The sequence below is a fragment of the Mirounga leonina genome, unplaced genomic scaffold (genome assembly GCF_011800145.1).
Source record: "Mirounga leonina isolate KUSES-001 unplaced genomic scaffold, KU_Mleo_1.0 Mir_170, whole genome shotgun sequence".
Lineage (NCBI taxonomy): Eukaryota > Metazoa > Chordata > Mammalia > Carnivora > Phocidae > Mirounga > Mirounga leonina.
Genome location: NW_023270433.1, coordinates 36,159,939 through 36,186,949, shown reverse-complemented (window position 1 = coordinate 36,186,949; position 27,011 = coordinate 36,159,939). Strand labels below are relative to the sequence as shown.

The window sequence follows — 27,011 nt, the reverse complement described above, 5'->3', positions numbered from 1 at the left end:
CGCCCCCCCCCCCCCCCCCCCCCCCCCGCCTCGGCCAGGGGAACGTGTAGGACATTCCTCAGACACTGTTGGCTGCCCTAAAGCTAAGGGAAGGAAAAACAAATGGTTAATTTATAGAGATCACAATCCTGCAAGACATGAGTCTCCCTCAATTTACAAATATTTTAGTGACATTTGTAAGAAAAAACATTCTTATCAATAACCTATTTTCCAGAAGGAAGCTCCCAACTGTCTTAATGTTAATGCTTTACTAGAGGAAAAAAACAATCTTAACTTGACAATGGCAAGGCGTCCGGTATCTTGCAGGTCCTCTTTAGCATATGAAAATTTTTTTTTAAAAACCTCCCTTTTGGGCGCCTGGGTGGCTCAGTTGGTTAAGCGACTGCCTTCGGCTCAGGTCATGATCCTGGAGTCCCGGAATCGAGTCCCGCATCGGGCTCCCTGCTCAGCAGGGAGTCTGCTTCTCCCTCTCCCGCTCCCCCTTCTTGTGCTCTCTCTCTCACTCTCTCTCTCAAATAAATAAATAAAATCTTAAAATAAATAAATAAATAAAAACCTCTCTTTTTCCTTACCCCCAACTCCCAAGTATATAATCTTCCACCCCTCACGACCCCGGTGCAGCAGCTCTTTCTGCCCAGGGTCCTGTCCCCCTGCTTTAATAAAATCACCTTTTTGCACCAAAGATGTCTCAAGCATTCTTGGCGGTCGGCTCTGGACCTCACCTACATTCAAAACTACATCAGCATGATCCAAGGAGTGGCACTGAAGCACTGGGAGAATGGGGCTGCCTCCCAAATCCAGTCTCTCCAACAACAAAGATGGCTGAGAGAGGAGGAAAACAAATCTGCCATCCCAGCGCCCCTCACCCCCACTCCAAAGAATGAAAAGCCAGTGTTATAGGTAAAATCCTCATTTCTCAGCTCCCTGCCCCCTGCCCCCTACCTAGTAGTCCCTTCAGATTCCAGTCTGAGGACCTAGGGCAGAGATTAGGTAAATGACCAATGACCCAGTTTTTGCATCTGAGATGCAAACACCTGGGTTGGCCTGGCCTGGGTTGGGGGAAGGGGCCTTCCTGCTACTGTGGAGCTCCTAGCTCACTAGGTTTCTGTCTTGAGACTCTAAAATGAGCAGCGAGAAGAGCCTGGAAACTTGGGTTCAAATCTTAGCTAGGCCACTACTCCTCTGGGTGACCTTAGGCTTCTGTTCTTCACTGTGGAATGAATGAGGAGGAGGTTCAAACAATATTTAGATGTCTTTTTTAAAGTGCCAGGGGAGGAATTAATTTGAATTTTATCCTAGTGTAAAGGAAACACCCCTGAACCCACCTAGATGGTGGCTGGAGCTACCTGCAGTTGGGTCCTGTCCACACTTTCAGATTTCTTCTTCTTTTAATAAGAAGGTGTGCTTTCTTTTCTTTCCCTCTTTTTTTTAAAAGATTTTATTTACTGGGCGCCTGGGTGGCTCAGTCGGTTATGATCCCAGGGTCATGATCCCAGGGTCCTGGGATCGAGCCCCATGTCAGGCTCCCTGCCTGCTTCTCTCTCTGCCTGCCACTCTCCCTGCTTGTGCTCTCTCTCTCACTTTCTCTCTCTCTCTCAAATAAATAAAATCTTTATTTAAAAAAAATTTTTTTTTTAATTTTATTTACTTATTTGACAGAGAGTGCAAGCAAGGGGAGCCAGAGGGAGAGGGAGAAGCAGGCTCTGCTGAGCAAGGAGCCCAATGCAGGGCTTGATCCCAGGACCCTGGGATCATGATCTGAGCTTAACAGACTGAGCCACCTAGGCGCCCCATACACTTTCAGATTTCTTATAGCCCTCTTACACTGCTCACTTCTTGTGCTTTCAGTTTGAGCATATAAGAGAGAGAATATGGTTACTCAGCCTTTTTTTCCTAAACCTGTTTCTCCTGCCTAGAGGGGACGGGGTATGGTTTTGGTGAACTATCCACTCCTCCAGGTAATAACTGGAGACCAGGGTTCAGCTGAAGCAGATCACTCCCACCCTCACCCCCATGCCATTTTGCTTTTCCTCCACTATAGGCATTGAGGAAGTAAGTGAGGTAATTGTGGATCCAGGGTTATACCCCTACTTGGCCCTAGAGTGTAAGCTGCGGGAGCAGAGACCATGCCTGACTTGTGCAGGGGCATCCATTTGCCCCATATGGAGACTAGGTGCCTGGCACACAGATATTCAGTAAATATTTGCTGAATGAATGACAGAATGAACTACTGGATACAGCAAAGAAATCTTGTAAGCGTCATGGAGCTGAAGGATCTGCAATAAGCGGCTTTTACAGAGATTCTTTTAGGGTAGTGACTTGGCCCAGGGGTGTACTGGGATGACCAAAGTCGCCCCCCGAATTGGTAGGCTTTCCTGAGCCCCGCCCGCGATTGGGCGGGCGGGCCCTTAGGCAGTCACGTGCGGCGGCTGACCAATCATCGGGGGTGGGCGGGGGCAGACCCGGAGATGGGTGAGAGTCCGCTTCGTCGCGTTCCAGAAGATCCCCACCCACGCAAGTGGCCTAATGTCGCGCAGCGGATCAACCCCTGAGCAGCGCCAGCAGGCGCCAGAGGCAGACGCCACGGCCACAACCTTCCGGGCGAGCGGTAACCGCAGGGCGTCTGGGACTTACTAGAACGCGGAGCCGAGCCCTCCCTTTGCTTAGAAAGTTATCGTCCCTTCCCCCAGATCGGCGCGCCCACCCCGCCAAGCTGGCGCGTCTGAGTTGGGACCCCAGGCTAATACGAGCTGGGAAAGCTCAAGCCTGGGCCTTTGGCTCCTGAGCAGGCAGGGCTGAGAGGGTGCTTCCGAGCTTGGGCCTGCTGGTGGGTGAGACCCAGGGCAGAGAGGGGCAGAGAGTTTTGCTGACTGATCTTGCCTCTCTGTCCCCAGAACATCAGCATATCCGCTACAACCCGCTACAAGATGAGTGGGTGCTCGTGTCAGCTCACCGCATGAAGCGGCCCTGGCAGGGGCAAATAGAGCCCCCGCTCCTGAAGACAATTCCCCGCCATGACCCCCACAACCCTCTGTGTCCCGGGGCCACACGGGCCAATGGAGAGGTAAGCCTTTAGAACCTACATCTGCAACTAGGCCAGGAGTACTACTCCCTCTTAGAGCTGCCCCTCACCCACAAGGGGGTGGGCCTCCTGTGTTATGTCCCACCAAGTCTTTCTGACCTCACAGCGGGTCTTCCACACCCCCTTTGTAGCCTGTCCAGCCCCTGAAGCCCGCCACATGACTGGTGGGTAGGGAGCAGCAAATGCTTCTAGCCAATCCTTGTCAGTAGGTGAATCCCTACTATGATGGCACCTTCCTGTTTGACAACGACTTCCCAGCTCTGCAGCCTGATGCCCCCAATCCAGGTAACCTGGCTCTAGCTGCTGTTGGGGGGGACGAGAGGCTGGACCTCTTGGAGGACTTCTGTTACAGAGAGTGACACTCCTTTATCTCAGGACCCAGTGATCATCCCCTTTTCCAAACAGAGGCTGCTCGAGGAGTTTGGTAACTATGGAATTCCTCTCTTCAGCCCTGGGTTGGACTGAGCACTAGGGTTGAGCCCTGCCCCTAGCACAGCCAAGCCCTATATCTCTGTCATTTCTCCCTTCCCCACCACCCAGTAAGGTCATGTGCTTCCACCCCTGGTCGGATGTAACGCTGCCACTCATGTCAGTCCCTGAGATCCGAACTGTCATTGATGCATGGGCCGCAGTGACAGAGGAGCTGGGAGCCCGGTACCCTTGGGTGCAGGTCTGTGAGGTTGCCCCCCTACCCTGGATGGGCAGGGAGCGGGTGGTGCAGCTTTGGTGTTGGGAAGTGGTATTCCTGTTTTCACAGGGTGTGGTCGGGAGAGGCTGATGTGGTGTCTCTCTGGCTACTAAAGCTCTGTACCTCTACTTGATAGATCTTTGAAAACAAAGGAGCCATGATGGGCTGTTCCAACCCCCATCCCCACTGCCAGGTAAGTGTGTCAGGGGCTCCAGTGGATATCTGGGGTGAGTCCAAGGCAGTACTGTGGGGAAGGGAAGTGGAGGGACAGAATAAGTAATGTGGAGGCTTGGGGGTGAAGGATCTGCCAGTTTTCTGCTCCTGCCCCTTGACAGGTGTGGGCCAGTAGTTTTCTGCCAGATATTGCCCAGCGTGAGGAGCGATCTCAGCAGGCCTATCAGAGTCAACATGGAGAACCCCTGCTAATGGAATATGGCCACCAGGAGCTGCTCAGAAAGGTGGGAAAAAGCCAGACCCTGCTTTCCCAAGGAACTCCTAACCTCACCCCAGAAGAGAAAGGTGTGTGAAGGAGAAGGGTAGAAGGGAAATAGCAGAGAGACTTGATGGGAAGCCATAGCAATAATCTAAAGGAAAGACGATGGTGGCTTACATTAGGGTGGTAGTGGTGGAGGTGATGAGAAGCCATCAGATTCTGGGTACATTTTTTCTCCTTCTCCTGCCTATTTGCTGACAACAACCCCGTCCCCCCCTTGATGACTTCATCTCCACTCGGTCTGCCCAGGAACGTCTGGTCTTAACCAGTGAGCACTGGTTAGTACTGGTCCCCTTTTGGGCAGTGTGGCCCTTCCAGACACTGCTGCTGCCCCGGAGGCATGTGCGACGCCTTCCTGAGCTGACCCCTGCTGAGCGTGATGGTGAGTCTCCCAGCTGGGACCCAGGGGCCATGTATAGGATGGGGATGGCTCTGGTAGGGCCACCATCTTGGCCCCAGGCTGAGTCAGGCTCTGGTTCCAGATCTAGCCTCTATCATGAAGAAGCTCTTGACCAAGTATGACAACCTATTTGAGACATCCTTTCCCTACTCCATGGGCTGGCACGGTAAGGCTTTTTGAGCATCCATACCTAGCCCCAACACCATTTCTGAGGTCCTGAGGCTGAGCTCAGTGGACTGCATCCCCAGCAGGCTTTGAAATACTTATTGGGGGCGGGGGGAGTGTCCCGAGTAGGGATGCTGGGACTGAAGGTGGAACAATAAACTTGGTGAAACTATGTCTCCCAGTGTTTTCGTGCCTGGTCTACTCACTGGCAAGGAATGCTGGGAGATGTAGTTTTCAGATACCTAGCCTGGTTTGGGGGTAGGGGCTAAGCTGAAGAGCTAAAAAATGGCCCTCCCCAGTTATGTCTTCTTCCTGTCAGGGGCTCCCACGGGATCAGAGGCTGGCGCCAACTGGGATCACTGGCAGCTGCATGCTCATTACTACCCTCCACTCCTGCGCTCTGCCACCGTCCGGAAATTCATGGTTGGCTATGAAATGCTTGCCCAGGCTCAGAGGGACCTCACCCCTGAGCAGGTCAGATTTCAGAGCACCCTGGGTCCTTGGGTTCCTTTTGTCTCCCATTTCCCCAAGGGAGCCCAATAATCATGACCTGGAAAACCTCTATAACCTAGGCATTCCTAAGGACTCAGAAGCTGCTCAGCTCTATCCTCTGGTTATTCTGGCGGTCCTTATTGCCAGCCTCCTGGTCCGACAAGCCTTCCCCCAAGTGTCTCCTAGGCACTTGTTACTACTGTTCCACTCATACCGCTCCATACCACTATTCTGGGCAGTCCTTATTCTCCCTGATTGCTCCCTGTTCCCTTGCAGGCTGCGGAGAGACTAAGGACCGTTCCTGAGGTTCATTACCGCCTGGGGCAGAAGGATAGGGAGACAGCAACTATCGCCTGACCACATTGACCACAGGGCCTTCTGCTTGAGGGAACCAGGGCCTAGGGTTGGGAAGATGTGGGATCAATAAAACTAAACTGTGTTTCTCAAACTTTAATCACATATTCTAATGACAGAGAAGTATGAACTATAATCCTCAGGGATCTCGGTTAAAGGCTGATGGCACAGCACCAGCCACAACTTTTCTTTGCCTGCAGATGTGCAAAAACTTAAGAGTACAAAAATTACACCCCAAATCTCTGAACAAAATGAATACTCAATGTTGTGTCTGGCCTATAGATTCTCTTATTCCTGGAGTAACAAAGGCATCACAGTTAAAGAAATTTTTTAAAATCCTGAGTTCTTGTCTGTGGCTAAGACTTTGGGAAGGCCAGAGCCCTCTTCACCACCACCCCTAGGATGATATGTCAGCTCAACAAGCCTAGGCCTGAGGGTTTGGTTTGGTGGGGAGCGGGTGAGCAGGATCCTGGTCCCAGTGGTCAGTGGCCAGACACTGGGCTGCTGGCCAGAACCCTGGCTTTGTGAGTGGCTGCAGCCTGGCTCTGCTCCAGCCCACGGGCTGAAGGGGTGGGTAGGGAACATGTACATGGCTTTGTGTCCTTGACTTCTCTAGACTCTCACATGCAGCATATATAGGCAGGCTCTGCATGCCTGTGTTGCCCATGTGCCCCAATCATTGCAGGGGAAGAAAGGAAGAAAACAGCTCTGGCAGGGAAGGGCCTATCAGAGTTAGGAGCACCAGCCCTTTTAGGAGGACAGCTTGAGTCTGCCCTCTCCCCTCTGGACCTGTTTCCTTTGGAAGATTGTATGACTGTGGCAATAATAGGGCATGCAACCCAGGAGACCTGATGCCACCTAGGGCCTTCCAAACTTTTAGGTGAGGATAGGGCTTGTGAGCAAAGCATGGATGGCCTGAGGCTTTTTATCACATTCTTCTCTCAAGGCAACTGAGTTTGGGAGGGGCTATCATGCCAAGACTAGACAGTGATGACTTGGCCCAGGAGAAGCTTGGCTGCCTGCCTTCTAGTCAAGGGTTTTTTCTTCCGTGAGACTCTGAAGGGGTAGGGTCTAGGACTTGGGAGTGTCTGGAAGGAACTCAGACAGACATGGTACACATCTCCCTTGAGACCCCACTGACTGGGGAGTAGATGTGAACCCTGAATGGGGGTGGGGCTTGTTTCTTAGACACCTACACAAACGCCTGACCATACAGTCTTGATTTGGCTGCATTTTGGAATCATTTGGGAGTTTTTTGTTTTTGTTTTTTTTTTAATTTATTTATTTGAGACAGAACGAGAGAGAGCGCACATGAGAGGGGGGAGGGTCAGAGGGAGAAGCAGGTTCCTTGCTGAGCAGGGAGCCGGATGCGGGACTCGATCCAGGGACTCCAGGATCATGACCTGAGCCGAAGGCAGTCGCTTAACCAACTGAGCCACCCAGGCGCCCCTCATTTGGGAGTTTTAAACACTGATGCCAAGGCCAGCTTCCAGAGATTCGGATGTAATTGGTTTGGAGTATGGCTTGGCAGTTTTTCTTTTTTTTTTTTTAATTTTTTTTTTTTTATAAGATTTTATTTATTTATTTGACAGAGAGAGACAGCGAGAGCAGGAACACAAGCAGGGGGAGTGGGAGAGGGAGAAGCAGGCTTCCCGCCGAAAAGGGAGCCCGATGTGGGACTCGATCCCAGGACCCTGGGATCATGACCTGAGCCGAAGGCAGACGCTTAACGACTGAGCCACCCAGGCGCCCCTGGCTTGGCAGTTTTATAACCAGAATGTCCAGCAAAGTTTGAGAACTGCTGCCCCACACAAGTCCTCCTTATCTGAAGTCAGGGGCACCTTCAGCTTCTCCAGTCACCTGACCAATGGCTCCTGAGCCACTGAACTTGAGGCTTTGTTTTTGGACAAAGCTGGAAGGAGGAGGGGCCTGAAAACTTCCAGTCCTGCTGTCCCAGGAGGGCAGGGCTGTAGGGAGGACCCAGGAATCCAGCTCCAGACTCTGTCCCCCAGCAGTCTCCTCAGTCCCCGACGGGACAGGAAGTGTCCGGCAGAGGTGGGCTGGAGGTGATTGGCAGTCGGAGGCTCCAATGGGCCCAGACCCCCCTCCCTTTTCACCCCAGTCCTTCCATTGGTGCCTGGGCGGAGCCGCCCCCTCTGCGGGGGGCCCCAGGGCGGGAGGGAGTAGAGGCCGGGGCAGAGGGCGAGGGCGGAGGGCGCAGGCGGCGGAGGCCGCAGAAGGTGAGGCCTGATGGGGCCGGCGGGAGTCCCCGAGAAGGCTTGCCAGGAGAGGGCGGGGCAGGGTGGTGTACGATCTGAAGGGCCTGGACTGGCGCACGGACTGTCAGCGTGTGCGTGTGACTGGTAGGCTGTGGGTGACGGCGTCGGTGTGTGGACCTGAAACTGAGGATCACTTGGGGCAGCTGTCAGTTAATACGACTGCGTGTGTCGGCGCGCATGTGGTTGAGTCTGCGTGTGGCTGTGCGAGTGTGGGATTCTGAGTTTCCGTCCATGTGCAGTTTTTGGTGAGAGACTGGGTTGCGTGCTTGTGTGTGAGAGGGCCTGTGACCATACGGGGACTGGGTTTGGGGAAGGGGTCTGTGGGGTTTAAGACTGTGTGTGCCTGTGTGAGAGTGGGTGCCTGGGTTTGCGTGTGCCATTGTGTGACTTCAGCGTGGCAGGGCGAGAGTGAGAGACTTGAGTTATGTGCGTGTCCTGTGTCCTGTGTCAGACTGTGTGAGAGTGGAGCTGTGTTGTATCTCGGGGACCAACTTCAGTAGCCAGTGGGACTGACCTTTCTACTTAATGTCCAGCAAAGACAGACCCACCGAAACACACTTGTCTTCCCTTCCTTTCTGTGCTCTAGCATCCCTGTCATTGGTCTACTGCTTATTTTCTGTTTCCCTGTCTCAGTTTCCTTTTATTTCTTTTTCTCTCCCTACTGCTGTCTTCCTAGAGCTGTCAGTCATCTGTGTCTCCCACAGTTTTGTCTCCCCAGGTATCTCTGTGTATCTGCCTCTCACATCCTCTACATCTCTGTCTCTCTCTGTACCCCTGTGCCTAGCTCCCCTGTTCACCTTTGTCTCTTTGGCTACATGGGGGCCTGGAGCAGTGACGAGATGTGGGATCTGCCATTCTAAGAGCACCCTGGAAGAGGTGACTTAAACCATTATGAGGATTTGCTTCTGGGGAATGCTGCGACTCCATCCCAGGGGCAGAGTGCTAAGTGTCTGTGTGTCTGTGTGTCTGTGTGTGGTGTGAGGGTATGGGTAGGAGTCTGAGTGAGGATGTCTGAGTGTATCCGTGTGACTGTGAGTGGCTATATCTGAGAGTGTGTGTCTGAGGGTAAGCGTGGGTCTTGTATATCTGGCACCAAGGGACCAAAGGCATTTCCTGATGCTGGGGCCCAAAGAGTGGAGGGGGAGGTGAGAAATGGCTGGAACGTCCAGGGGCGGAGGGACTGGACTCTGGATTTTCTTTATACCCCCCAACCTGGGGCCTCCCTTCCCCTCAAAAAACGGCTAGCTATGCCCTAAGGAAATATTTGCTGGGGAGTGAAAAGAGTGGGGGCATGAGTCTGTGTCTGATTTTTCATTTGGTTATGTCCACGTGTGTTCAAGGGAGTGTCTTTTTGTTGACTGTGCTTAGTGAGTCCAGGCATGAATGTGGCTGGGTGAAAACATAGGGAATCTCTCCCTGACAGGGACATGAGCAGTCCTCCTTTCCCTCTTGCTGGCCGTGGCTGTGCCTGTGGCTTCCTTTCCAGACTGGGGGGAGGCCTCTTCCCTTCCCAGGGCCTCGGGTGGGAGGGGGGCGAAAGGGGAGGAAGGAGGAGGAAAGAGGGAGGTGGGGGCCTAGCTCAGGGCGGCTGAGCTCTAGGGCCCAGAGGGGCGGAGGAGGGAAGGGGAAGGAGGGGATGATTCTGGGGTCCCAGAACTGAGTGGAGCTGAGACGGGTGCTGTAGCTGGTGGAAGTCCTGGAGGCCATGGACACTCAGCCACTGGGATCACCGAGGTAGGGCGGGGCTGAGCAGGGTAAATGTGGCTGGGGTGGGGGTTGGGGGGGGTGTGAGCAACTAGACACATTCAGAGAGATACAGACACATGGAGGCCCTTGTTCTGCTCTACTTGGGAGGGGTCTGTGCTCTTCCTCTTTTGGAGCCCTTGCCTGCCTGGGCCCTCTCCCTATCTGCTCCTTCTCCTATCCCCATGGCCACTTCCCCACTGCCTTTCTTATCCTGCTCTTCTCCTATCCAGAATCCCTCTCTCCCAGCACTCCCACAAGCGGTGGTTACCATACACAAGCGGTGGTTACCTCCTTTGCCTTTCTGGTTCCTGCTGCCATAGCCCAGCCCTTGCCTCCCTGAACTCCCACTACCTCCCAGTCTTGATCTCGGAGCATCTCTTGGTCCTGTGGCCTCTACCCCAGGCCCCTTTCCCTGTAGGCTCCTTGCTCCTCTCAGCTTTCTCTCCACTCCCCGACACCCTGTCTCCATCCCCTGGCTCCTTGCCCACCCCCAGCCTCTGGCAGCAGCCAAGGCATCTGGATCTGCTTAACTCTGCAGCCTCAGCCTGCACCCTAGCCCCATCCAGCCTCACAGGCTCGAGACCAGCAAGATTCCAGAGTCAGGCCCAGATGAGTGGCCCAAGGAGCCAGGCCCAGGAGAGAAGAGGCCTGGTAGCCAGAGCAGGGCTAGGCCTCATGGTAGGAAAACAGCGTGGGCTCCGACCCACCTTGACAGCCCCCCACCCAAGGTTGATGAAGGCTGTCTCAGGTTAACCAGAGGCAATGACTAGCCCTGGGCCAGGTGGAGTGGACGCTGGAATTCCCAACAGCTGGGTTGGAGGAGTTAATGGGAATGACTGGGCTGGTGCCAGCACTTGGTGCCAGGGGTGGGTGCCAAGGGTGGTGTGTGTGTGTGTGTGTGTGTGTGGAGCGGGGGGGACTGCTGGCGCAGTCTGTCGCCTCCGGCTTTTGTTCTGGGCCCTAGGCCCAGGACTTTGATGGAGGGTGTGTGTGTGTGTGTGTGTGTGTGTGTGTGTGTGTGTGTGTGTTTGCATGTATGCCCATGCAGCACTGAGTGTATGGTGGAAAAGGGAACCTTAGATCAGATCCCCAGATATTTTCTGATATCCTTACCCCATTTGGTACCAGTTTTCTTCCTAGAAAGTCTCAGTTTAGAAGAGGAGGAGGCAGGCTTTAGTCTCCCATCTGGGAATGGGGGATTGCTGACCCTGCCTCTCTCCCCACAGATGAGCAGCAGCTGCTCAGGGTTGAGCAGGGTCCTGCTGGCTGTGGCTATAGCCCTAGTGTCCGCCGCCTCTCCCTGTCCCCAGGCCTGGGGCCCCCCAGGTGAGAAGAATCCTGCTATATGACTCTAACTCTGACTTGTGACTTGCCACCCTCACTGTGGACCCTTTCCATGCCTAATCTGTGACTCCCAACCCCTGACATCCAACCTGGCAAGATTCCTTCTCTACCCTGTCTTCTGACCTCTGTCTCTAGATTATAACATGATGCTTTGACCCAATGACCCCACCGAGGGCTTAAAAGTTTGCCACTTATGCTGTTGTGCTGAGTGGGGGCTGGGATGGGAGAAAAGGAAAGGGAGAGCCTTTCCTCAGAAGTGCCCTCCACAGGGTTCCAGTATGGGCAGCCTGGCAGGTCCATGACACTGTGTTGCCCTGGAGTGACTGCTGGGTAAGTGCCCCACCTGCCCATTGGGCTGACACTCATGACCCTTTCTTGACTCGGTCCAGTCCTTGTGCCCCTCCCATCCTTGCCCCCTGTGTCTATAATCCTCATCTCTCTAGCTATCCTAACCCTCAAACCATCCTTATTCAACAGAAAATTTTAACCAACATGTATTGAGCACCAGCTAAGTCCCTGGTCTATCCTAGGCTTTGGGATCTAGCAGGGCATAAGCCTGGCAAGATGCCTGCCCTTGCAGAGGTTACATTCTAATAGGGCAGACAGATATGAGCAAATATGAATCTTGCCGGGGAGTGGTACCTGCAGGGCAGAAAATCAAAAGGAAGTGATGTGGAAGAGGATAACTGATTGGTTACTTTTTCTTGGTAATCAGGGAAGGCTTCTCTGAGGAGGTGACATTGAAGCTAATTTCTAAAGGTCAGGAAAGAGGCAGCCATGCACAGGTTGGGGTACAGGCATTCCTGACAGAGGGAACAGCTAGTGCAAATGCCCTGAGGGGTGAATGAGCTCAGTACTCTTGAACAGAAAGAAGATCAATGTGACTGGAGTGTACTGGGTGAGGGGGAGAGAGGGAGGAGCTGAAGAAGGAAAGGAAGGCAAGGGCTAGATCACCAGGGGCTTTGTAAGCCCCTGGACTTAAAGGACTTAAAGGACTCTGGGTTTTATTGCAAGCACAGTGAGAAGCCAGTGGAGAGCTGTGGCATGGCTTACACTTTAAATCTTCCCTCTATCATCACCTCATCTCACCCCCAGGGCCCCAGTGTCCTGGTTTCGGGACGGGGAGACAAGGCTGCTCCAGGGACCTGACTCTGGGCTAGGACATGAGCTGGTGTTGGCCCGGGCAGACAGCACTGACGAAGGCACCTACATCTGCCGGACCCTGGATGGTGTACTTGGGGGCATTGTGACCCTACAGCTGGGCTGTGAGTTGGGGAGGGAGTATTGGGTGGCAGTGATGAGGCAAGGGGCTCCTGAGGAAATCCAGGCCCTGAGTAAGCCCTCTAGGATGGGAAGGACCTGGGACTTCTCAGACTCCAGTTGCACCTTCTTCCTCTAGACCCCCCAGCCCGCCCTGTTGTCTCCTGCCAAGCAGCTGACTATGAGAACTTTTCCTGCACTTGGAGTCCCAGTCAGGTCAGCGGTTTACCCACCCGCTACCTCACCTCCTACAGGTGTGTGCATAATTGGGTGTGTATACCTATACATTTGGGTGTGTAGGCACAATGTGGGTGTGGGAGGCAGTGAAGGAGGTCCTGAGGAAGGCCTCAGAGAGAGGGAGGATCCTCTTTTCCTTCCTGACCTCAGATGGCCCCCTCCCTGCCAGGAAGAAGACTGTACCAGGAGCTGATGGCCTGAGGTAGGACATAAGGGAGAGGCTGGGGGCTCCAGCTAGATCCCGCAATGAGCACTTCCAGAGCCCAAGACCACATCCTCCTTCCTAGGATGAGTCCATCCACAGGACCCTGGCCATGCCCCCAGGATCCCCCAGGGGCTGCCCGCTGTGTAGTCCATGGGGCCGAGTTCTGGAGCCAGTACCGAATAAATGTGACTGAGGTGAACCCCCTGGGGGCCAGCACACGCTTGCTGGACGTGAGCTTGCAGAGCATCTGTGAGTACCTGTTCCTACTGCTCCCTCAGATCCCCACCTCAGAGACCCCGAATGGACTCCAGGGTACAGATATCCCAACATGGAACCTCCACCTGCCAAACAGTTCCCTTCTGACAGAGACCTCATTTTAGCACACAGATAGCTACCGTGGAGACTAAGAAGGCAAAGAGATCAGAGCCTAGGAGGCAGGGTTACCTCAGCCTCTGGAGGCTGCTGCCACTACCCCTTCCTGGGTGCCTAGCCCACAAGTCCTTCCTGGGTGCCTAGCCCACAAGTCCTTCCTGGGTGCCTAGCCACAGAGCTGCTCCTGCTTCTAGGGCCTGTGCTGAAGGCAGCCGTGTCTCATGTCCTTCCTGCCCAGTGTAAGCCCTTGCTGGCCCCTCTTTCCTTTTGATCCGTATGTGGGAGGGGGGAACTAAAGCTCTAGCTAAGGGCTAGAGAGGGACAGGCAGACTCCATGCTGAGCACAGAGCCCAATGTGGGCCCAATCCCACGACCCTGATATCATGACCCGAGCCGAAACCAAGAGTGGGACGCCCAACCGGCTGAGCCACCCAAGCGCCCTAGCTCATTTTATAAGGTTGACAGACAAGTCCTGAGGATCCAAAGGATGATCCAAAGGATGATCAAGCTTAAGATTTCCCCAAACCCCTTGGAAGTGCCTCCCTCAGGTACCTTTAGGCATATACCCACCTTCCCTTGGGAGGTGGTGGGGAAGAGATGGGTACCTGTCGCCTGTCCTGACTTTGTGTCTCCACCACCCTCAGTGCGCCCTGACCCTCCCCAAGGGCTTCGCGTCGAGTCGGTTCCTGGCTATCCCCGCCGCCTGCATGCCAGCTGGATGTACCCTGCCTCCTGGCCCCGCCAGCCCCACTTTCTGCTCAAGTTCCGACTGCAGTACCGTCCAGCGCAGCATCCAGCCTGGTCCACGGTGAGGCCTGGAATGTGTCCCAATCTGGGGCTATGGCTTCTGCCTCTGGTTTCATGTTCCTGGTTATTCTGCCTGGCTTTCTGGCACACTGGCAGGTCACCAAAGCCCTGTCACCTCCTCCAGTAGAGTGCTCTCCATGGGCGAGTCTTTGTGCTGGGTGCTGGGGTTGCAGCAGGGCCTGGTAGGCCTAGCCTCTGCCCTGTGGGGCTGTAACTCTGATGTCTGCCCATCTGTGGGAAGACAGGAGTGGCTTTTTACAAATGACTTTTCTAGGAAAAGGAGTACCTTTCACCCAGAGGCACATTCTCCCGTAAACATTCATATACCCAGATGAGGACAGTAGTGAATTTCTACCCCTGAAGATGTTAAAGATGGGCTAGCATCAAGTCTGGGGAGCAGCAACCTCAGATAATGCCCGATATTTATTGAGCACCACCTGCCTGCCAGGCACCGTCCTACACATTTTACTTGCATTATCTCATTCAGGTATCATCACCTCTATTTTACAAATGAAGGGACCAAGGCACAGAGTGGCCCAAGGTCACTCAGTAAGTGTTACAGCAAAGATGTGAACCCAGGCAGTCTGACGGCACAGCCTGTCTGTGCAACCGTCATGCACTTTTGTCTTCCAAACACTAGGTGTACACCTGAAACCACCAGCCTCCCGACGTGAGGCCCAGACAGCTCCACCAGTCTGACAGGGACGGGACTGGGAGGAAGGGGTGCTCTTTGCTAACGAAGGTTGGGGGCAGGTAGGCTTGGCATTTACAACCTGGATAACGGGCCAAGGAACCATCTTCATTCCCAGGTGGAGCCGGCTGGATTGGAGGAGGTGATCACGGATGCTGTGGCTGGGCTGCCCCACGCTGTACGGGTCAGTGCCCGGGACTTTCTGGACGCTGGCACCTGGAGTGCCTGGAGTCCTGAGGCCTGGGGGACTCCGAGCACCGGTGAGAGACTGAGCCCAGGGCACGGGCAGTGGGCCCGCCCACTGCATCTGTTGGCCGGATGGGTGTGCGAGTGGGCTGCATGCACATGTCCTGCCACCCAGGCGTGGCCGTTGAGGTCCCAGTCTTCAGCCTTGGTTGTCCGCAGCCCCGCCCCAGCTTAAGCCCTGCCCCTCGGCCTCCACCTCCATTAGGCCCCCAGAAGCTGGCTCTACCCTTTCAGCTTCCACCTCCTGGGCACCCCGTGTCCAAGCCAGGCCCTGGCGTCCCCTGGCAGGCCCCGTCTTCCACCCCCACCCCGTGTGGACAGGTCTCCTCAGGTCTCGCCTCCCTTCAGGGCTCCTACCAGAGGAGATAGCGGCTGGCGGACAGCCACAGAAGCAGCTGGAGGAGGAGCCTCAGGCAGACAGCCCCGCTCCCCCCAGGCCCTCCCTCCTGCCAGACCCACGGCCACTTGGTAAGCTTGGGCAGGTGAACAAAGGTTGTATAGGACGGGAAAGCCCCGGAGAGAAAGGGTTTGGTCAGGCAGCCTCGCTCTCACAGTGGCATGCGACCCTTCCCCTCAGACCACAGAGACCCCCTGGAACAGGTAGCAGTGCTGGCATCTTTGGGGATCTTCTCTTTCCTGGGACTGGCAGCTGGGGCCCTGGCACTGGGGCTCTGGTAAGTAACTGCCAACGGCCCCTCAAATTCTGATCCCACGCAGATGCTCTGATACCCACAGACCACACCCATTCCCACCCTTCATGATTTCCCAGTGAAACTTTCTGATTCTGGAACAACTCCCCCCTTCTCCCTCCAATCCCCACTTCATTATTTTCACTGATTTCTCTTCTGACCGTTTACTAATACACTGTTTTGGAGGAGACAGAGATGTACAAATTGTCAGGGAGACAGCTACCTTTTTGTGCTCCAGGCTGAGACTGAGACCAGCTGGGAAGGATGGACCCCAAAAGCCTGGGTTCTTGGCTCCAGTGATTCCAGTGGACAAGCTTCCAGGTGAGTAGGACATCTAGGAGGTTTGGATTCAGGATGTGTACCCTCGTTTTGAGTGTCTGGATTAAGAGCCAGATGCTCTAGTCATTGTAAGGGTGTTGGGAATCAGAGTTGGGTCACCTCATTCATATGATGTCTGAGCTCAGGGATGGACCTTTCATTCTTGAGTCCTTGGGCTCAGAGTTGGGTCTCTTTTCCTTCTCTCACGTGGTATTGGGGTTCCTAGATGGGCCCCCCTCATTTTCAGGGTGTTAAGCTCAGAGCTGGAGGTCTATCCTGACTCTGGGGCTGTCTTGGATCAGAGTTGGGTCCCCTCCCTTACTCTTGATGTATCTGGGCCCAGAACTAGGAATACTTCATCTTCAGGGTGTTGGGGTTCAATCAGAGCTGGGCTCCTCTATTCATGCCTGGTGTTGGGCTCAGAGCTGGGTCCCCTCACTCATTCTCAGGGTGTCTGGGCCAAAATCTAGTCCTATTATCTCCCTTGATTTGCCTCCTGCTTCTTCTAGGAGCCCCAAACCTGTAGATGACCCAGGAGGGCTTCAGCTGATTCACCTATAATTCTGTCTTGCTGGTGTGGATGGACAGACAGATAGAACCCAGGCAGGCTAGTAGATCCCCATGGAGGCAGGAGGGCGGGGAGTGGTCTCAGCTGGAGGTTCGGTTTGGAGCCCAGTTCTGTCAGACTCTGTTCCAAACTTGCCAGCTGAAAGGTGCTGGACCTCTCATTTCATCTCAGAATTGGAGGTCCACCTGAGGAATGTGTGTAGATATGTATGTTTGTGTCCATGTGTGCCCATGTGTATGTGAGGTAGGGAACATGTGTTCTCTAAATGTATGCATGTAGGTGCCTGGGGAGTATTTGTGGCTCCTTGGCGCTTGGCCTTGCCCCTGGAGGGGTTTGTGAAGATGTGAATAAAGAGAATGAGGAGGTTCTTCTGTTTATTGACATGTCTCCCAGCTTCAGATTCAGGGCTCACAGGAGAATGCATAGAACTTGGAAACCACAGTCAGAGACTGTTGTCCAATGCTGCTTTATTGTTTCGGCTACTGGGGGCCCTGGTCCATTTCCCCTATCAGGTTAGGCAGGTTAGGCAGAGTCCCCTGGAGCCTCCTCCCTTGGCGCTCAAACCACCGAGCCAGGCTGCGGTTCTGAGGGTGGATGCAGACACTGCGTCGAGACAGGTGAAGCCTGGGAAAGGAAAGGTCCAAAGCCATAGTCATAGCTTGGGGATGAGGTTAGGGTCCAGGGGTTAGGGCAGAGGCTCGATGAAAACTTGAGTCAGCCTCAGAATTAGCAATTGGGGTTGGGGTTGGGATCAGCATCAGGGGTTAAGACTGAGGTCAGACTCAGGGGTCAGTATGAGGGGGAGGGTCAGAGCTCACACGAAGGCCTGGAGGTGACAGTCCCCATCAGCTTCCTGCACCTCCACCCGGATGACCCTCCTCAGGAGCTTGTTCGAGAGCGGCTGGCGGTAGAGCTGAGTACAGCAGGTATTGCTGATTGGCAGTGGCAGTGCTAGGGGACAGTGGGGCCATGTGTTCAGAGGGCTCCTGACCCAAAACCCTTTCGTCAGACAGCTGGAGGATGGACTTCCTGGGTCCCTTTCCCTCCATCCCATTCACCCAAATCCCTCACCTTCTAGACCCCCAAGCACTCACCTGCTCCAGGGTCTGGGCTCAGCAGCAACAGTAGCAGCAGGAGGCTGCTTGTGGATGAGGGCCCCTTCATGCTGCTCAGCCTGGATACTTCTCTCTCCTCCTTCTCCCCTACCTTTTATCTGGGTGCCTTTTACCTGGGGCACCAGGTGAGTCAGAGGCAGGTGAAGACGAATTGCTCATCCTGTGACATTCCTGGGCCCTAATTGCCACAGACCCCTTCCTCTTCTAGGGCTGCCATTTCCCATGGCTTCTAAGCCCTGGACAGAGAAGCTGGAGAGAGGGGTAGTGCATGATGTGAAGACTGATGGTACAGTGATGAGTAAGGGCACCTAAGTATCCACAGTGGCATCCAGTGATGGACATTCACACTCACATACCCACAGTCACATTCAGTCACACCTCAATCACTCAGTCAACCTTACACAGTCAGACAACCAAAGTCAGAATCACATAGCGCCAGTTATACTCAAAGTCCCATTCCCACATAGTTGTGTCTTCACAATCATTCAATCACAATCATATGAGCACACACAAATTCTGATAGGGGAATTGTGGGCGGGGTGGGAGCAGAGGGAAGGCCAGCACCAACTTGCCTTCATCTTCCCCTCTCTACTTCCTGCCCTAGCCTGCCTGTCTTACCAGGAAAAACTGATGAGTATGGATCCCTAAAGCGAGCTCTTCTGGCTGAGGATGAGTCTTGGCTGGGACAGTAACAACCAGAGTGAGAAGCTCGGTGCTATTGGGGTACCTCTGGGATGCTAAGGTGGGGGCTGCTTTCCCCAGGGAGATGAGGCAGGGAGGAAGGATGGGGTGGATAAGGTGGGAAGATGAAAGAAGATAAAGTTCTTTGGTGCCAGGTTGCTGCTGTCAAACAGGAAAAAGACCCAAGAAATCTTACCTTCCTGTTTTTGCCTGGTCCTGTCCCAGAAATGCCAGCCTCTTGCCAGCAGGGGCCTGGGGCTTCCAGAATCAATCCTGGCTTATTGAGACATCAGACTCAAGAGCTCAATTACCTCTCTTTTGTTCAAATTCCAGCCTTTCCCTGCTGCCCACCCAGGTCCGGTAATACACCCCCCCACCCCCCACCCAACCCTTATACATTCTGCATCCCATCCTCTTGCTAAAGCCCCAACCTCTCCTCTCCTTCCTGTCTCTTATCTCCTAATCCCATTCCCAGCCCCCACTCCCTTCTTCCCCTTACCCCCTAAAGCAAAAATCCTCCTCCTCCTCTTGTCCTTTCCAGGAAGCTGGGGACTGCCTATGGTGGGGGCAAGCCGCTAAGTTTACTGCCTCTGGCACCTTGAAGAATTTCCCACTCCTGGTCTGGGGATTTCAATCCTCAAGTCTTGCTCTGTATTTGAAACATAAACTGAATCATAACCCAGTAATCCAGACCTTATCTGGTTGTTGTAAGGGTGCCTTCTGCAGCCTTCTGCTCTGTGGCCAGCTATTCTCTAAGGGGCAGGCCTTCTCTTGGGATAGGGACTCAAACCTGTCCTGGGCATCTTTCTGCTGCAGGGCTGCCGAAACCATCAGTTCCAAGAGTAAGAACTTGCCCCCCTCCCATGCTGAACAACTCAAGTTTCTCCTCCTTCCTGTCCAGGGTGAGGCTTGAAGGCCCTTTCCTGGAGTTTGTCTTGTGGATACTCAGGAATTCTGACAGTGTCCTGCTGAGGTGTAGGCCCAGGGCTGGACAGGGCACTCCACTTTTGACAGGGTTCTTGATGTAGACATTCTGAGGAAATGGCTCAGGAGCCTGGGTCCGTTCTTGAAGGTGGCCACAACCCAGAGGTCACCCATCTTGACTGCTAGTACCAGAGGCCTTGGGTCTCTCTCCCACCCTCCAGTTTGGATTTGTGCCCCAGAGCTTGGGTGCAGCTCTTGGCGTGCCATTTACTTATCACAGATCTCCATCAGCTGGTTGTCTGCCACATACTTTGTGGTCTTTCCTGGACCAATTGGTCTAGCTACCTGGAAAGGCAAGAAATGACTTCTTCCAGGTATGCACCCATCTCTCCCCTTTGGCTATTCCAAAGATAGGGCCAAGTCTTCTCCCCAGCCACAATCTGCTGTGGCGGGGGCAGCCCCAGGCTGAAAGTTAGCTTTGCCCCAACCCATAAATTGGGTTGTCTCTTTAACTTAATCTTCGGGTAACTTTTCTGGTGCTGGGCCTAGTCCTTTACTGAAAGCAGGCCCACCAGGAGTCCCTCACCCTCAGTACTTCAGGAGCTAGAGGGTTTCAGGTCAACTAGGGGAACAAGACAGGGGTGGCAGGGAGCCGTGGCCTTTGGGTTCTCCTAGGGACAGAGCAAGAACTGCTAGGTAAGCTGATGCCAAGTATCTTTAAACCTGAGAAAAGACTGGGGGAGCCAGAAGTTGTGGTATTAATTGTAGGAAAGATCTCCAACAGTCCCAAGTCACTCCCCTCTGGCAGCCTGCGGGAGTCAGTGTCTAGGAATCTTCCCCTCCTCTCACAGCCTACTTCCTACAACTCTGGGCTTACAATAGTTTAGATTCACTCTCAGAAGAAGAGGATTCTCCAGATACCTGGCAAAGTCCTGTCTAGGAGGAAGGTGGAACACATCAATGTGGAGATAAGCTGGGAAGAAGACCCGGACAGGGCTACTTAGTTCCCAGCATATAGGCTATTTACAGCGAAGTGGGGGCGGGGGGGGTTAGGTGGCGGAGGGCAGTCAATGACAGTAATGGGAGGCCTGACACTGAGGAGGGATCCTTAGTAATAACGGGGGCCTGGACATGGAAGGGCACCCTATCAGGGAGGGAGGCCCTGTCAGTAACGAAAAGCAGGCGTGTAGAGGGGCTCCCAGCCTGAATGGAGGCAGCGGCGGCAGAGTCAGGAGGGCAGCACGGTGGCTTCGGTTTAAATCTTTAATGCACCGGCTGGCTGGGCAGTGGCGGTGGGGGTGCGGCGGGGGAGGCCGCGACCCGAGCGCTGGGGGGCAGGGCCCAGGCCGCTTGACAGACAGCTCATCAGGCCTCGTAGAGGCTCCAGCTTCTGCTCCCGGGGATGCGCCGAGCTGTGGGGCAACCCGACAGTGGCATGAGGCAGGGAGGGGACTCCCGGATTCCCCCCATCCATCCTCCTGAGGCTGAGCCTCGTGTGCCCCGGGCGGGTCCGCGGTGTCGCAGCCCCCTCACCTCCTGTCCCTCCGCCACATGCGCAGCCAGGGGAAAAAGTAGAAGCAACCCCAGTAGATCCTGCGGAGAGAAGGCCGAGCCGGGCCGGGCGGGGCGGGGCTGACCCCACAGTCTCCGCCGCTCAGACGCCTCGCCCCTCTCTTGAAGGCTCCGCCCCGCCCTTTAGAGGCGGTTCCCTCCGCAGCCCACGCCCCCTGAGGGGCCCCACGCCTCCCGCCCGCAGAGAACTCGCGCCCTCCCCCCACCCCCGAGCGGCTAGGTTCCTCCTCCGCAGAACCCGCCTCCACTCACTCCTCCTCCGCCTCCAGCGCCACCTCGTATCTCCTCAATCCCGACATGTCCTGGGCTCCGAACGTCTCCTGGGGAGCGGCATGATTGGATCAAGGATACCCCAACCCTAGGTCCCCTTCTTTGTCATTCTCGGGGCCAATCTGGCCTGTTCTCAGGTAATCTGAGGCAGGTGCCCCCGGGAAGCCTCAATTGCCACATTGGGACAGGGTAGGATTGCAGAATTGGGAGGCACCAGACGTTAAGGATATAGGAGGTCGGTCACCTCGGGGGCCTGGGGCATTCAGGGGGTCAAGGCGAAAGGCTTTGCGGTCATGGACCTGGGATATTTGGGGCCCTGGGTGAGGATTTCGGGGGTTGGGATCACCTGGAGGGGGGCTGAGGGGTCGGTGCAGCCTAAACTCCCGCCCTCTCTGGCTCCACCCCGGAAACAGACCGTTACCGTTACGTCATAGGGACTCCGTCGCGCTCCAGGGGTGGGGCTTGCCTATTACCCGGAAGAGGCGAAGTCTGAGCGTTTCTTCAGAGGAGGAGGAGTCAAAGTGTCACGCTGGAGGTGGGGCCAGGGTCCATCTATCACTAAAGGGGCGGAGTCAGGCCCTATTAACTGGGATGCGGACGGAGCACGGGACCCTCTTTTGTGGGGGTAGAGTCAGATTTTGGAGCTCTCTCCCTGGAGACCTCAGCCCCAGGCAGCAAGATAGGAGCTTTGGGACGCTATCCAGTACTGTTTTCCCAGTCTACTTTTCTTTGCCCTCTGCCCTGATGCCACTTGTATGACTCTGGTCTGGGGAGGAATAGGTCTCCAGAGCGGTCCTAGCCTAGATGGAGCAGGCTACAGAAGTACTTGATGTGTGAGTGGCTTTGGCCAAGTCACTTAATGGCCAGAGGGTCACAGCCCTTCCTCTCTGAGCTGAAATTTATTTTCCTGTGATTTTTGTTCCCACAGTCATTCAATCAGCAAATATATCAGGCTAGGAATAGGTATATAGCAGTAGAGAAGCCAGATTATTACAGTAAACACAGCACACTGGTTGGAGGCAGTAGAGGGTGCTGCAGTAGAGCCTAGAAAGCGCAATTAACCCAGTGTTGGAGGTTGGAAATAGCTGCCCCAGTTAGTCTGGGGAGGGAGGAAGAGAGCCTTCTGGCTGGATTGTAGGGGAGTGACCAGAAATAAGTGAAGTGAAAGTTCCCTCAGGCTGAAGTGCGGCAAATGGGTACACTACTCTTTCCCCCCATTCCACCTTCTTTCTCCCTCTCATACCTCTCTTTCCCTGCCTGGGCCACAAACAAGATTGCAGACAGATCTGTGGGTACCAGTTGAGCTTTATTGGAAGCATTGTGGTCTGGATGTGGAGGAGAAGCTGCACTCCTGCTACGCCACACTCACCCCTGCTCACACTCACACTCACACTGACACTCCAGGCCCTGTCCCGGCTGGGTCAGGTCTGGTGCAGAGTCGCTGGAGGCCTGGTCCTCCCTTCTGATCCTTGGTTCCCCAGGGCTGCAGTGACTCATATCCCTTCACTCAGACAGAGGGCTCCCTCCGGGGCTGTCAGGGGCTAACTACTGTGGCGTTTGTTCTAGGGGAGAAAGGAGAGGCAGGGTCATGGGTTAGGGTCTTGGGCAGGGGCTCTGAGGGAGGAGGCAGGGCTGGGGAGGGCCGGGCTTGCCTTTGCAGAGTTCTGCAGTCTCTGGATGATGCGGTCCACCCAGGGCTGGTCTGGAGGTGCATAGAACTGGTTACCTCTCAGCACAGTGAACCTGGAATCAGAAGGAATGGAACAATCCTGGAACCCAGCTTCCTGGCAGGCCTTGGTGTGAGGAGCAGAAACTGAGGACCACATCTGGAAACCTGTTTCAGGGGCTTCCTTGTGGGGAGGAGCTTGGCAAGGAAAAGGGAAGTAAGATGATGAAGCCCAGGTGACAGAGGAGGTGATTGGGAGAGGAAGAGTCTGGTTACTCTTCACCCTCCCCCACAAGACAACAGTACCCTACAGCCATCAATGAGAAGGAGATAGGAACAAAAAGGCACCAAAAATGTTCCTGGGAATTGGGTGTTGGTTCACCAAGAGACAAAGTCCTCAGAGTTGTTGGCATCGCTCAGAGGTGGGGATGGGGTGGGTATAAGGGTTAGGGCTTGAGGGACTTTTAGGTGGGAAGACCACAGCCCTGACTAGAATTCAGGATGCCTATCCCCAGTGTCATAGCTCTAGTGTTCCTTTCTTTTCCATCCACGTGCACTGTCCTCTTCTTCCTCTGGAAACCCAGGCTAAAGGAGATAGGGGCTCTAGAGAGAAGGGCAGCCAGAGGCCCCAGGACCCATCTGGGTACTGGCACATTCAGGAATAGCAGGGGCACAGGCACATCTATATCACACGGGTCACACCTGGGACGTGGCCACACCCACAGCACACAAGGCCATGTATAGATTGCACAGGAAGGTGCACGATGCACGGGTATACCGACGGTACACAGGAACACAATCGCAAGGGCACACCCATTTGGCACGTGTACACTCTCGGACCTGGGTGTTGACCTGAACTCACAGTCTCCTTCCCAGACTCCCTGATCCCTCCTCTGCCCCTCATCTTACCATTTTACCCCTTCCCCTTTCCAGGGGAGACCACGAAATCAGTATGCTGAGAAGAGGAGTGGTGCTGTGCAGGAGACCATGGAAGACGGAGAGAGATGGACAAATGGGTAGAATCTTTGGAAGCAGCAAGTGTGTGGGTTGCAGAAGTCCTGCTTGTGTGGAGTCTGCATGAGACTGTGTGCTGGATGGCAGAGACTGAGCGGAAGAGTGATGATGAGGGGGAGGGAGTCCATGGTGGTTCTGTGATGTGTATGTGAGCCTGTGTGAGGCTGTAGCTGTCTCTTGTTTATGGCCACCTGAAGCCTTCATTTTTTATATCCAGAAATTTCTTCCTTTCTGTTGTGTAATAAAGAATTTGACTGGTTTTTGTCCCTGATTTCTGAAAAGGAGACTTTAAATCTTTGAATTTCCCAAGTAATAGGAATGTCTTTGTTATTTATGAGCCCCTTGGATGGTCACACCTGAGTTTATGCTAAGAGATGAGATGCCTTAGGATCATCTCGGGGATGGTCACAAGAAAAACCAACCATGTCACTGAATTGTCAGGGCTTTGAGCCTGCCCATCCTCTTGGAGTGGGAGGGGCACTGGAGATTGAGTTCAGCCAATTCAGTCATGCCTACATAATGAAATTTCAATAAAAACTCTGGACACCAGAGCTTGTAGAACTTCCTGGTTGGTGAACACATTGATGTGCCAGGAGGGTGATGTGCCCAATGGGGTTTAGAGCATGAAGCTCTGCATTTGAGACCTTCCCAGACTTTGCCCTCTGTGTCTTCATTAGGCTGTTCCTGATTTATATCCTTTATAAAAAAAAAAAACTGTAGGTATAGCACTCCTGACTCTCATGAGTCTTTCTAGTGAAATATTGAAGCTGAGGGGTCTTGGGAACTCCCTGGGCTTGTAGCCAGTTGGTCAGAAATGCACATGGCCTGGGAACCCCACAAATGGGGGCAGACATGTTGGGGACTGTGCCCTTAAACTTGTGGAGTCTGATGCTGAATGGTTAGTGTCTGAATTGAATTGGAGTACATGAGTTGGTAGGATACCTTTCCAATGAATTTTTTTTTTTTTTTAGATTTTATTTATTTGACAGAGACAGAGCTAGAGAGCACATTAAGCGGGCGAGGCGGGGGCAGAATGGCAGAGAGGGAGAAGCAGACTCCTCACTGAGCAGGGAGCCCGACGTGGGGCTCAATCCCAAGACCCTGGAATCATGACCTGAGCCAAAGGCAGTTGCCCACAACTGAGCCACCCAGGCATCCCTCCATTGAATATTTTACCCACTGTCTCTAGAAGAAACTTCTATCCCTTTCATAACTCCTTAGTAGCCTTCCCACGCCCATTTCCCATTCTTTATCTTTTAGCTCTGAGAATCTTAGTAAATCAGCAGTTTGGACAAGGCAAGGTGTGTGTGTAGGGGGGCGTCGGCACTGTCACCCTTAGGGGAACGTTTACAGTGTCCTCTCCTGGAGGAATTTGAACAATCAGTCTCAAGGCTCGGGGTCAAGTCTTGGTTCCAGATTAGAGGTCAGAGTAAGGAGTACCTCTCCGAGGCTTCTCCTCACCTCAGCTCTTCTTTGTGGTTCTAAGATACCTGGGAATGGGGTGGGGGGCTGGGTTCTAAGATACCTGGGTGGCTCAGTCAGTTAAGCATCTGCCTTCGGCTTAGGTCATGGTCCCAGAGTCCTGGGATCGAGTCCCACGTCAGGCTCCCTGCTCAGTGGGAAGCCTGCTTCTCCCTCTGCCTATTGCTCCCCCTGCTTGTGCTCTGTCAAATAAATAAATAAAATCTTTTTTTTTTAAAGATTTTATTTATTTATTTTTTTGACAGAGAGATAGCTAGAGCAGGAACACAAGCATGGGGAGTGGGAGAGGGAGAAGCAGGCTTCCTGCCGAGCAGGGAGCCCGATGCGGGACTCAATCCCAGGACCCTGGGATCATGACCTGAGCCGAAGGCAGATGCTTAATGACTGAGCCACCCAGGCGCCCTAAATAAATAAAATCTTAAAAAAAAAGATACCCGGGGATGGGAGGAGTGGGAAAAGTGGAAGCCAGGTGGTTCCCCAGATTCCCTAGAACAATGACAAGTAGCAAGAAAACTGGAGAAGGTGGAGGCACCTGGGTGGCTCAGTTAAGCATGTGCCTTAGGCTCAGGTCATGATCCCGGGGTCCTGGAATTGAACCCCGGATGGGTCGGGCTCCCTGCTTGTTGGGGAGTCTGTTCCCTCTGCCTCTGCTTCTACTCCTGCTCGTGTGCACGCTCTCTTTCTCATTCACTCAAGAAAAAGTCTTTAAAAAAACTGGAGAAGTTCCCTTCTCAGGTTCACCAAGTCTCCCTAGGCCCATGACAGTGCCTATGTATCTGTCATTTGAGACCTGGTCTTCCCTCAGACAAGTATCGCTAAAGGGAAATTTTGGAAGCAGATCCAATTCCTGTATCTCACATCTGAGGATCTAGGGCTTCACCCTCCTGACCCAGCCAGCACTGACCCTTTCCCCTGTTGACCCATTTTCCTATGCCCCAAGCTGAGTCAGAGGAATAGCTTGGCCTGGCCTAGAATACCCCTTCTACCATGCTTTCCCTATCGTGGTGATGGAGAGAGAATTTCTGAGCAGAGGGGCTGGTCAGCTTACAGAGACAAGGAAACTAGGTAGGAGGGAGGGGAGCAAGTGCTTTCCTCACCCGATAAGAGGCCCAAGAGACAGACCAGAGGAGGAGACCTCTCCTAAGAGACTAATTGTAGAGTGCTCCTCTGTTTCCTTTTCCAGCCCTAGAGCATATGATGTGACAAACTTAACTGTGGACCCAGTTTTTTCTGCCTTCTCTATCAGCCATCCATGTGTCCATGTCCACCCATCTTTGTCTATGGGTCAAAGCTTATATAAATAAGCTGTCCCTTATTTATATATATTTTTAAGACTTTTTGGGGTGCCTGGGTGGCTCAGTCGTTAAGTGTCTGCCTTCGGCCCAGATCATGATCCCAGGGTCCTGGGATTGAGTTCCATGTCAGGCTCCCTGCTCCGCGGGAAGTGTGCTTCTCCCTCTCCCACTCCCCCTGCTTGTGTTCCCTCTCTCGCTGTGTCTCTGTCTGTCAAATAAATAAAATCTTTAAAAAAAAAAGACTTTTTAAAAACTATTTATTTGAGAGAGCGTGAGAGAGAGAGAGAGATCACAAGCAGGGGGAAGGGTTAGAGGGAGAAGCAGACTCCCCATTGAGCAAGGAGCCCGACTCGGGACTCAATCCCAGGACCCTGGGATCATGACTTGAGCCAAAGGCAGACACTTAACCTAGGTGCCCCTATTTTTAAAAATATTTTATTCTTAAGTAATCTCTACACCCAACAAAAGGCTCAAACTCACAACTCTGAGATCAAGAGTCACCTGCTCTACCACCTGAGCCAGCCAGGCACCCCAGAGGGCCTCTGTTTTAGATCGC

The 27,011-nt window shown here is 53.8% G+C and overlaps 5 protein-coding genes across 13 annotated transcripts in view; 2 read left to right on the top strand and 3 right to left on the bottom strand.

The window, feature by feature from the left end:
• The first annotated feature begins 2,457 nt into the window (after window positions 1-2,457).
• GALT (galactose-1-phosphate uridylyltransferase) lies at window positions 2,458-5,768 on the top strand. 2 transcript variants are annotated; one of them, XM_035016418.1, is made up of 11 exons: window positions 2,458-2,608; window positions 2,895-3,064; window positions 3,292-3,367; window positions 3,458-3,506; window positions 3,623-3,752; window positions 3,907-3,963; window positions 4,106-4,228; window positions 4,513-4,645; window positions 4,746-4,829; window positions 5,148-5,302; window positions 5,597-5,768. In XM_035016418.1, the coding sequence occupies exons 1-11, from the start codon at window positions 2,527-2,529 to the stop codon at window positions 5,675-5,677; spliced, it is 1,140 nt and encodes a 379-aa protein (XP_034872309.1). In that variant the 5' UTR covers window positions 2,458-2,526; the 3' UTR covers window positions 5,678-5,768. The 2 variants fall into 2 exon arrangements, with proteins under 2 accessions (XP_034872309.1, XP_034872310.1); XM_035016419.1 differs by lacking the exon at window positions 5,148-5,302.
• A 2,090-nt stretch (window positions 5,769-7,858) lies between these two features.
• On the top strand, window positions 7,859-24,372 carry IL11RA (interleukin 11 receptor subunit alpha). 7 transcript variants are annotated; one of them, XM_035016406.1, is made up of 13 exons: window positions 7,859-7,914; window positions 10,926-11,025; window positions 11,313-11,373; window positions 12,139-12,308; window positions 12,443-12,557; window positions 12,710-12,742; window positions 12,828-12,994; window positions 13,762-13,925; window positions 14,734-14,875; window positions 15,210-15,329; window positions 15,439-15,535; window positions 15,789-15,871; window positions 18,156-20,206. In XM_035016406.1, exons 2-13 carry the CDS (start codon window positions 10,926-10,928, stop codon window positions 18,197-18,199), a joined length of 1,296 nt encoding a protein of 431 aa, XP_034872297.1. In that variant the 5' UTR covers window positions 7,859-7,914; the 3' UTR covers window positions 18,200-20,206. The 7 variants fall into 7 exon arrangements, with proteins under 7 accessions (XP_034872297.1, XP_034872303.1, XP_034872299.1 ...); XM_035016412.1 differs by lacking the exon at window positions 18,156-20,206 and adding an exon at window positions 16,378-16,803; XM_035016408.1 differs by lacking the exon at window positions 7,859-7,914 and adding an exon at window positions 7,964-8,037.
• On the bottom strand, window positions 16,815-18,201 carry CCL27 (C-C motif chemokine ligand 27). Its single transcript, XM_035016413.1, has 3 exons — window positions 17,531-18,201; window positions 17,255-17,387; window positions 16,815-17,060 (listed from the first exon to the last, which is right to left on the bottom strand). Exons 1-3 carry the CDS (start codon window positions 17,598-17,600, stop codon window positions 16,916-16,918), a joined length of 348 nt encoding a protein of 115 aa, XP_034872304.1. The 5' UTR covers window positions 17,601-18,201; the 3' UTR covers window positions 16,815-16,915.
• LOC118017997 lies at window positions 20,411-21,524 on the bottom strand. Of its 2 annotated transcripts, none has more exons than XM_035016417.1 (4): window positions 21,420-21,524; window positions 20,981-21,048; window positions 20,690-20,749; window positions 20,411-20,568 (listed from the first exon to the last, which is right to left on the bottom strand). In XM_035016417.1, exons 2-4 carry the CDS (start codon window positions 21,025-21,027, stop codon window positions 20,412-20,414), a joined length of 264 nt encoding a protein of 87 aa, XP_034872308.1. In that variant the 5' UTR covers window positions 21,028-21,048; window positions 21,420-21,524; the 3' UTR covers window position 20,411. The 2 variants fall into 2 exon arrangements, with proteins under 2 accessions (XP_034872308.1, XP_034872307.1); XM_035016416.1 differs by lacking the exon at window positions 21,420-21,524 and adding an exon at window positions 21,345-21,396.
• CCL19 (C-C motif chemokine ligand 19) overlaps window positions 22,517-27,011 on the bottom strand; it is a 20,017-nt gene continuing 15,522 nt past the window's right edge. Inside the window, exon 4 of the mRNA XM_035016415.1 lies at window positions 22,517-22,560. Coding sequence (XP_034872306.1) covers window positions 22,540-22,560 — 21 coding nt within the window. The 3' untranslated portion in view covers window positions 22,517-22,539. The remainder of the gene's footprint in view (window positions 22,561-27,011) is intronic.

Bases quoted from the DNA above. Each gene is read 5' to 3' on its own strand.
- CCL27 (XM_035016413.1), bottom strand. From the start codon at position 17,600: ATGAAGGGGCCCTCATCCACAAGCAGCCTCCTGCTGCTACTGTTGCTG. The intron at 17,388-17,530 runs GTGAGTGCTTGG...ACTGTCCCCTAG, and splicing joins GAGCCCAGACCCTGGAGCAG to CACTGCCACTGCCAATCAGC. The intron at 17,061-17,254 runs GTGAGCTCTGAC...TTCCTTTCCCAG, and splicing joins TGTCACCTCCAGGCCTTCGT to GCTTCACCTGTCTCGACGCA.
- LOC118017997 (XM_035016417.1), bottom strand. From the start codon at position 21,027: ATGTCGGGATTGAGGAGATACGAGGTGGCGCTGGAGGCGGAGGAGGA. The intron at 20,750-20,980 runs GTGAGTGGAGGC...TTCTCTCCGCAG, and splicing joins GCGCTGGAGGCGGAGGAGGA to GATCTACTGGGGTTGCTTCT. The intron at 20,569-20,689 runs GTGAGGGGGCTG...GTTGCCCCACAG, and splicing joins ATGTGGCGGAGGGACAGGAG to CTCGGCGCATCCCCGGGAGC.
- IL11RA (XM_035016406.1), top strand. From the start codon at position 10,926: ATGAGCAGCAGCTGCTCAGGGTTGAGCAGGGTCCTGCTGGCTGTGGCT. The intron at 11,026-11,312 runs GTGAGAAGAATC...TGCCCTCCACAG, and splicing joins CCAGGCCTGGGGCCCCCCAG to GGTTCCAGTATGGGCAGCCT. The intron at 15,872-18,155 runs GTGAGTAGGACA...TTCCTGCCCTAG, and splicing joins TCCAGTGGACAAGCTTCCAG to CCTGCCTGTCTTACCAGGAA.
- GALT (XM_035016418.1), top strand. From the start codon at position 2,527: ATGTCGCGCAGCGGATCAACCCCTGAGCAGCGCCAGCAGGCGCCAGAG. The intron at 2,609-2,894 runs GTAACCGCAGGG...CTCTGTCCCCAG, and splicing joins CACAACCTTCCGGGCGAGCG to AACATCAGCATATCCGCTAC. The intron at 5,303-5,596 runs GTCAGATTTCAG...GTTCCCTTGCAG, and splicing joins GGGACCTCACCCCTGAGCAG to GCTGCGGAGAGACTAAGGAC.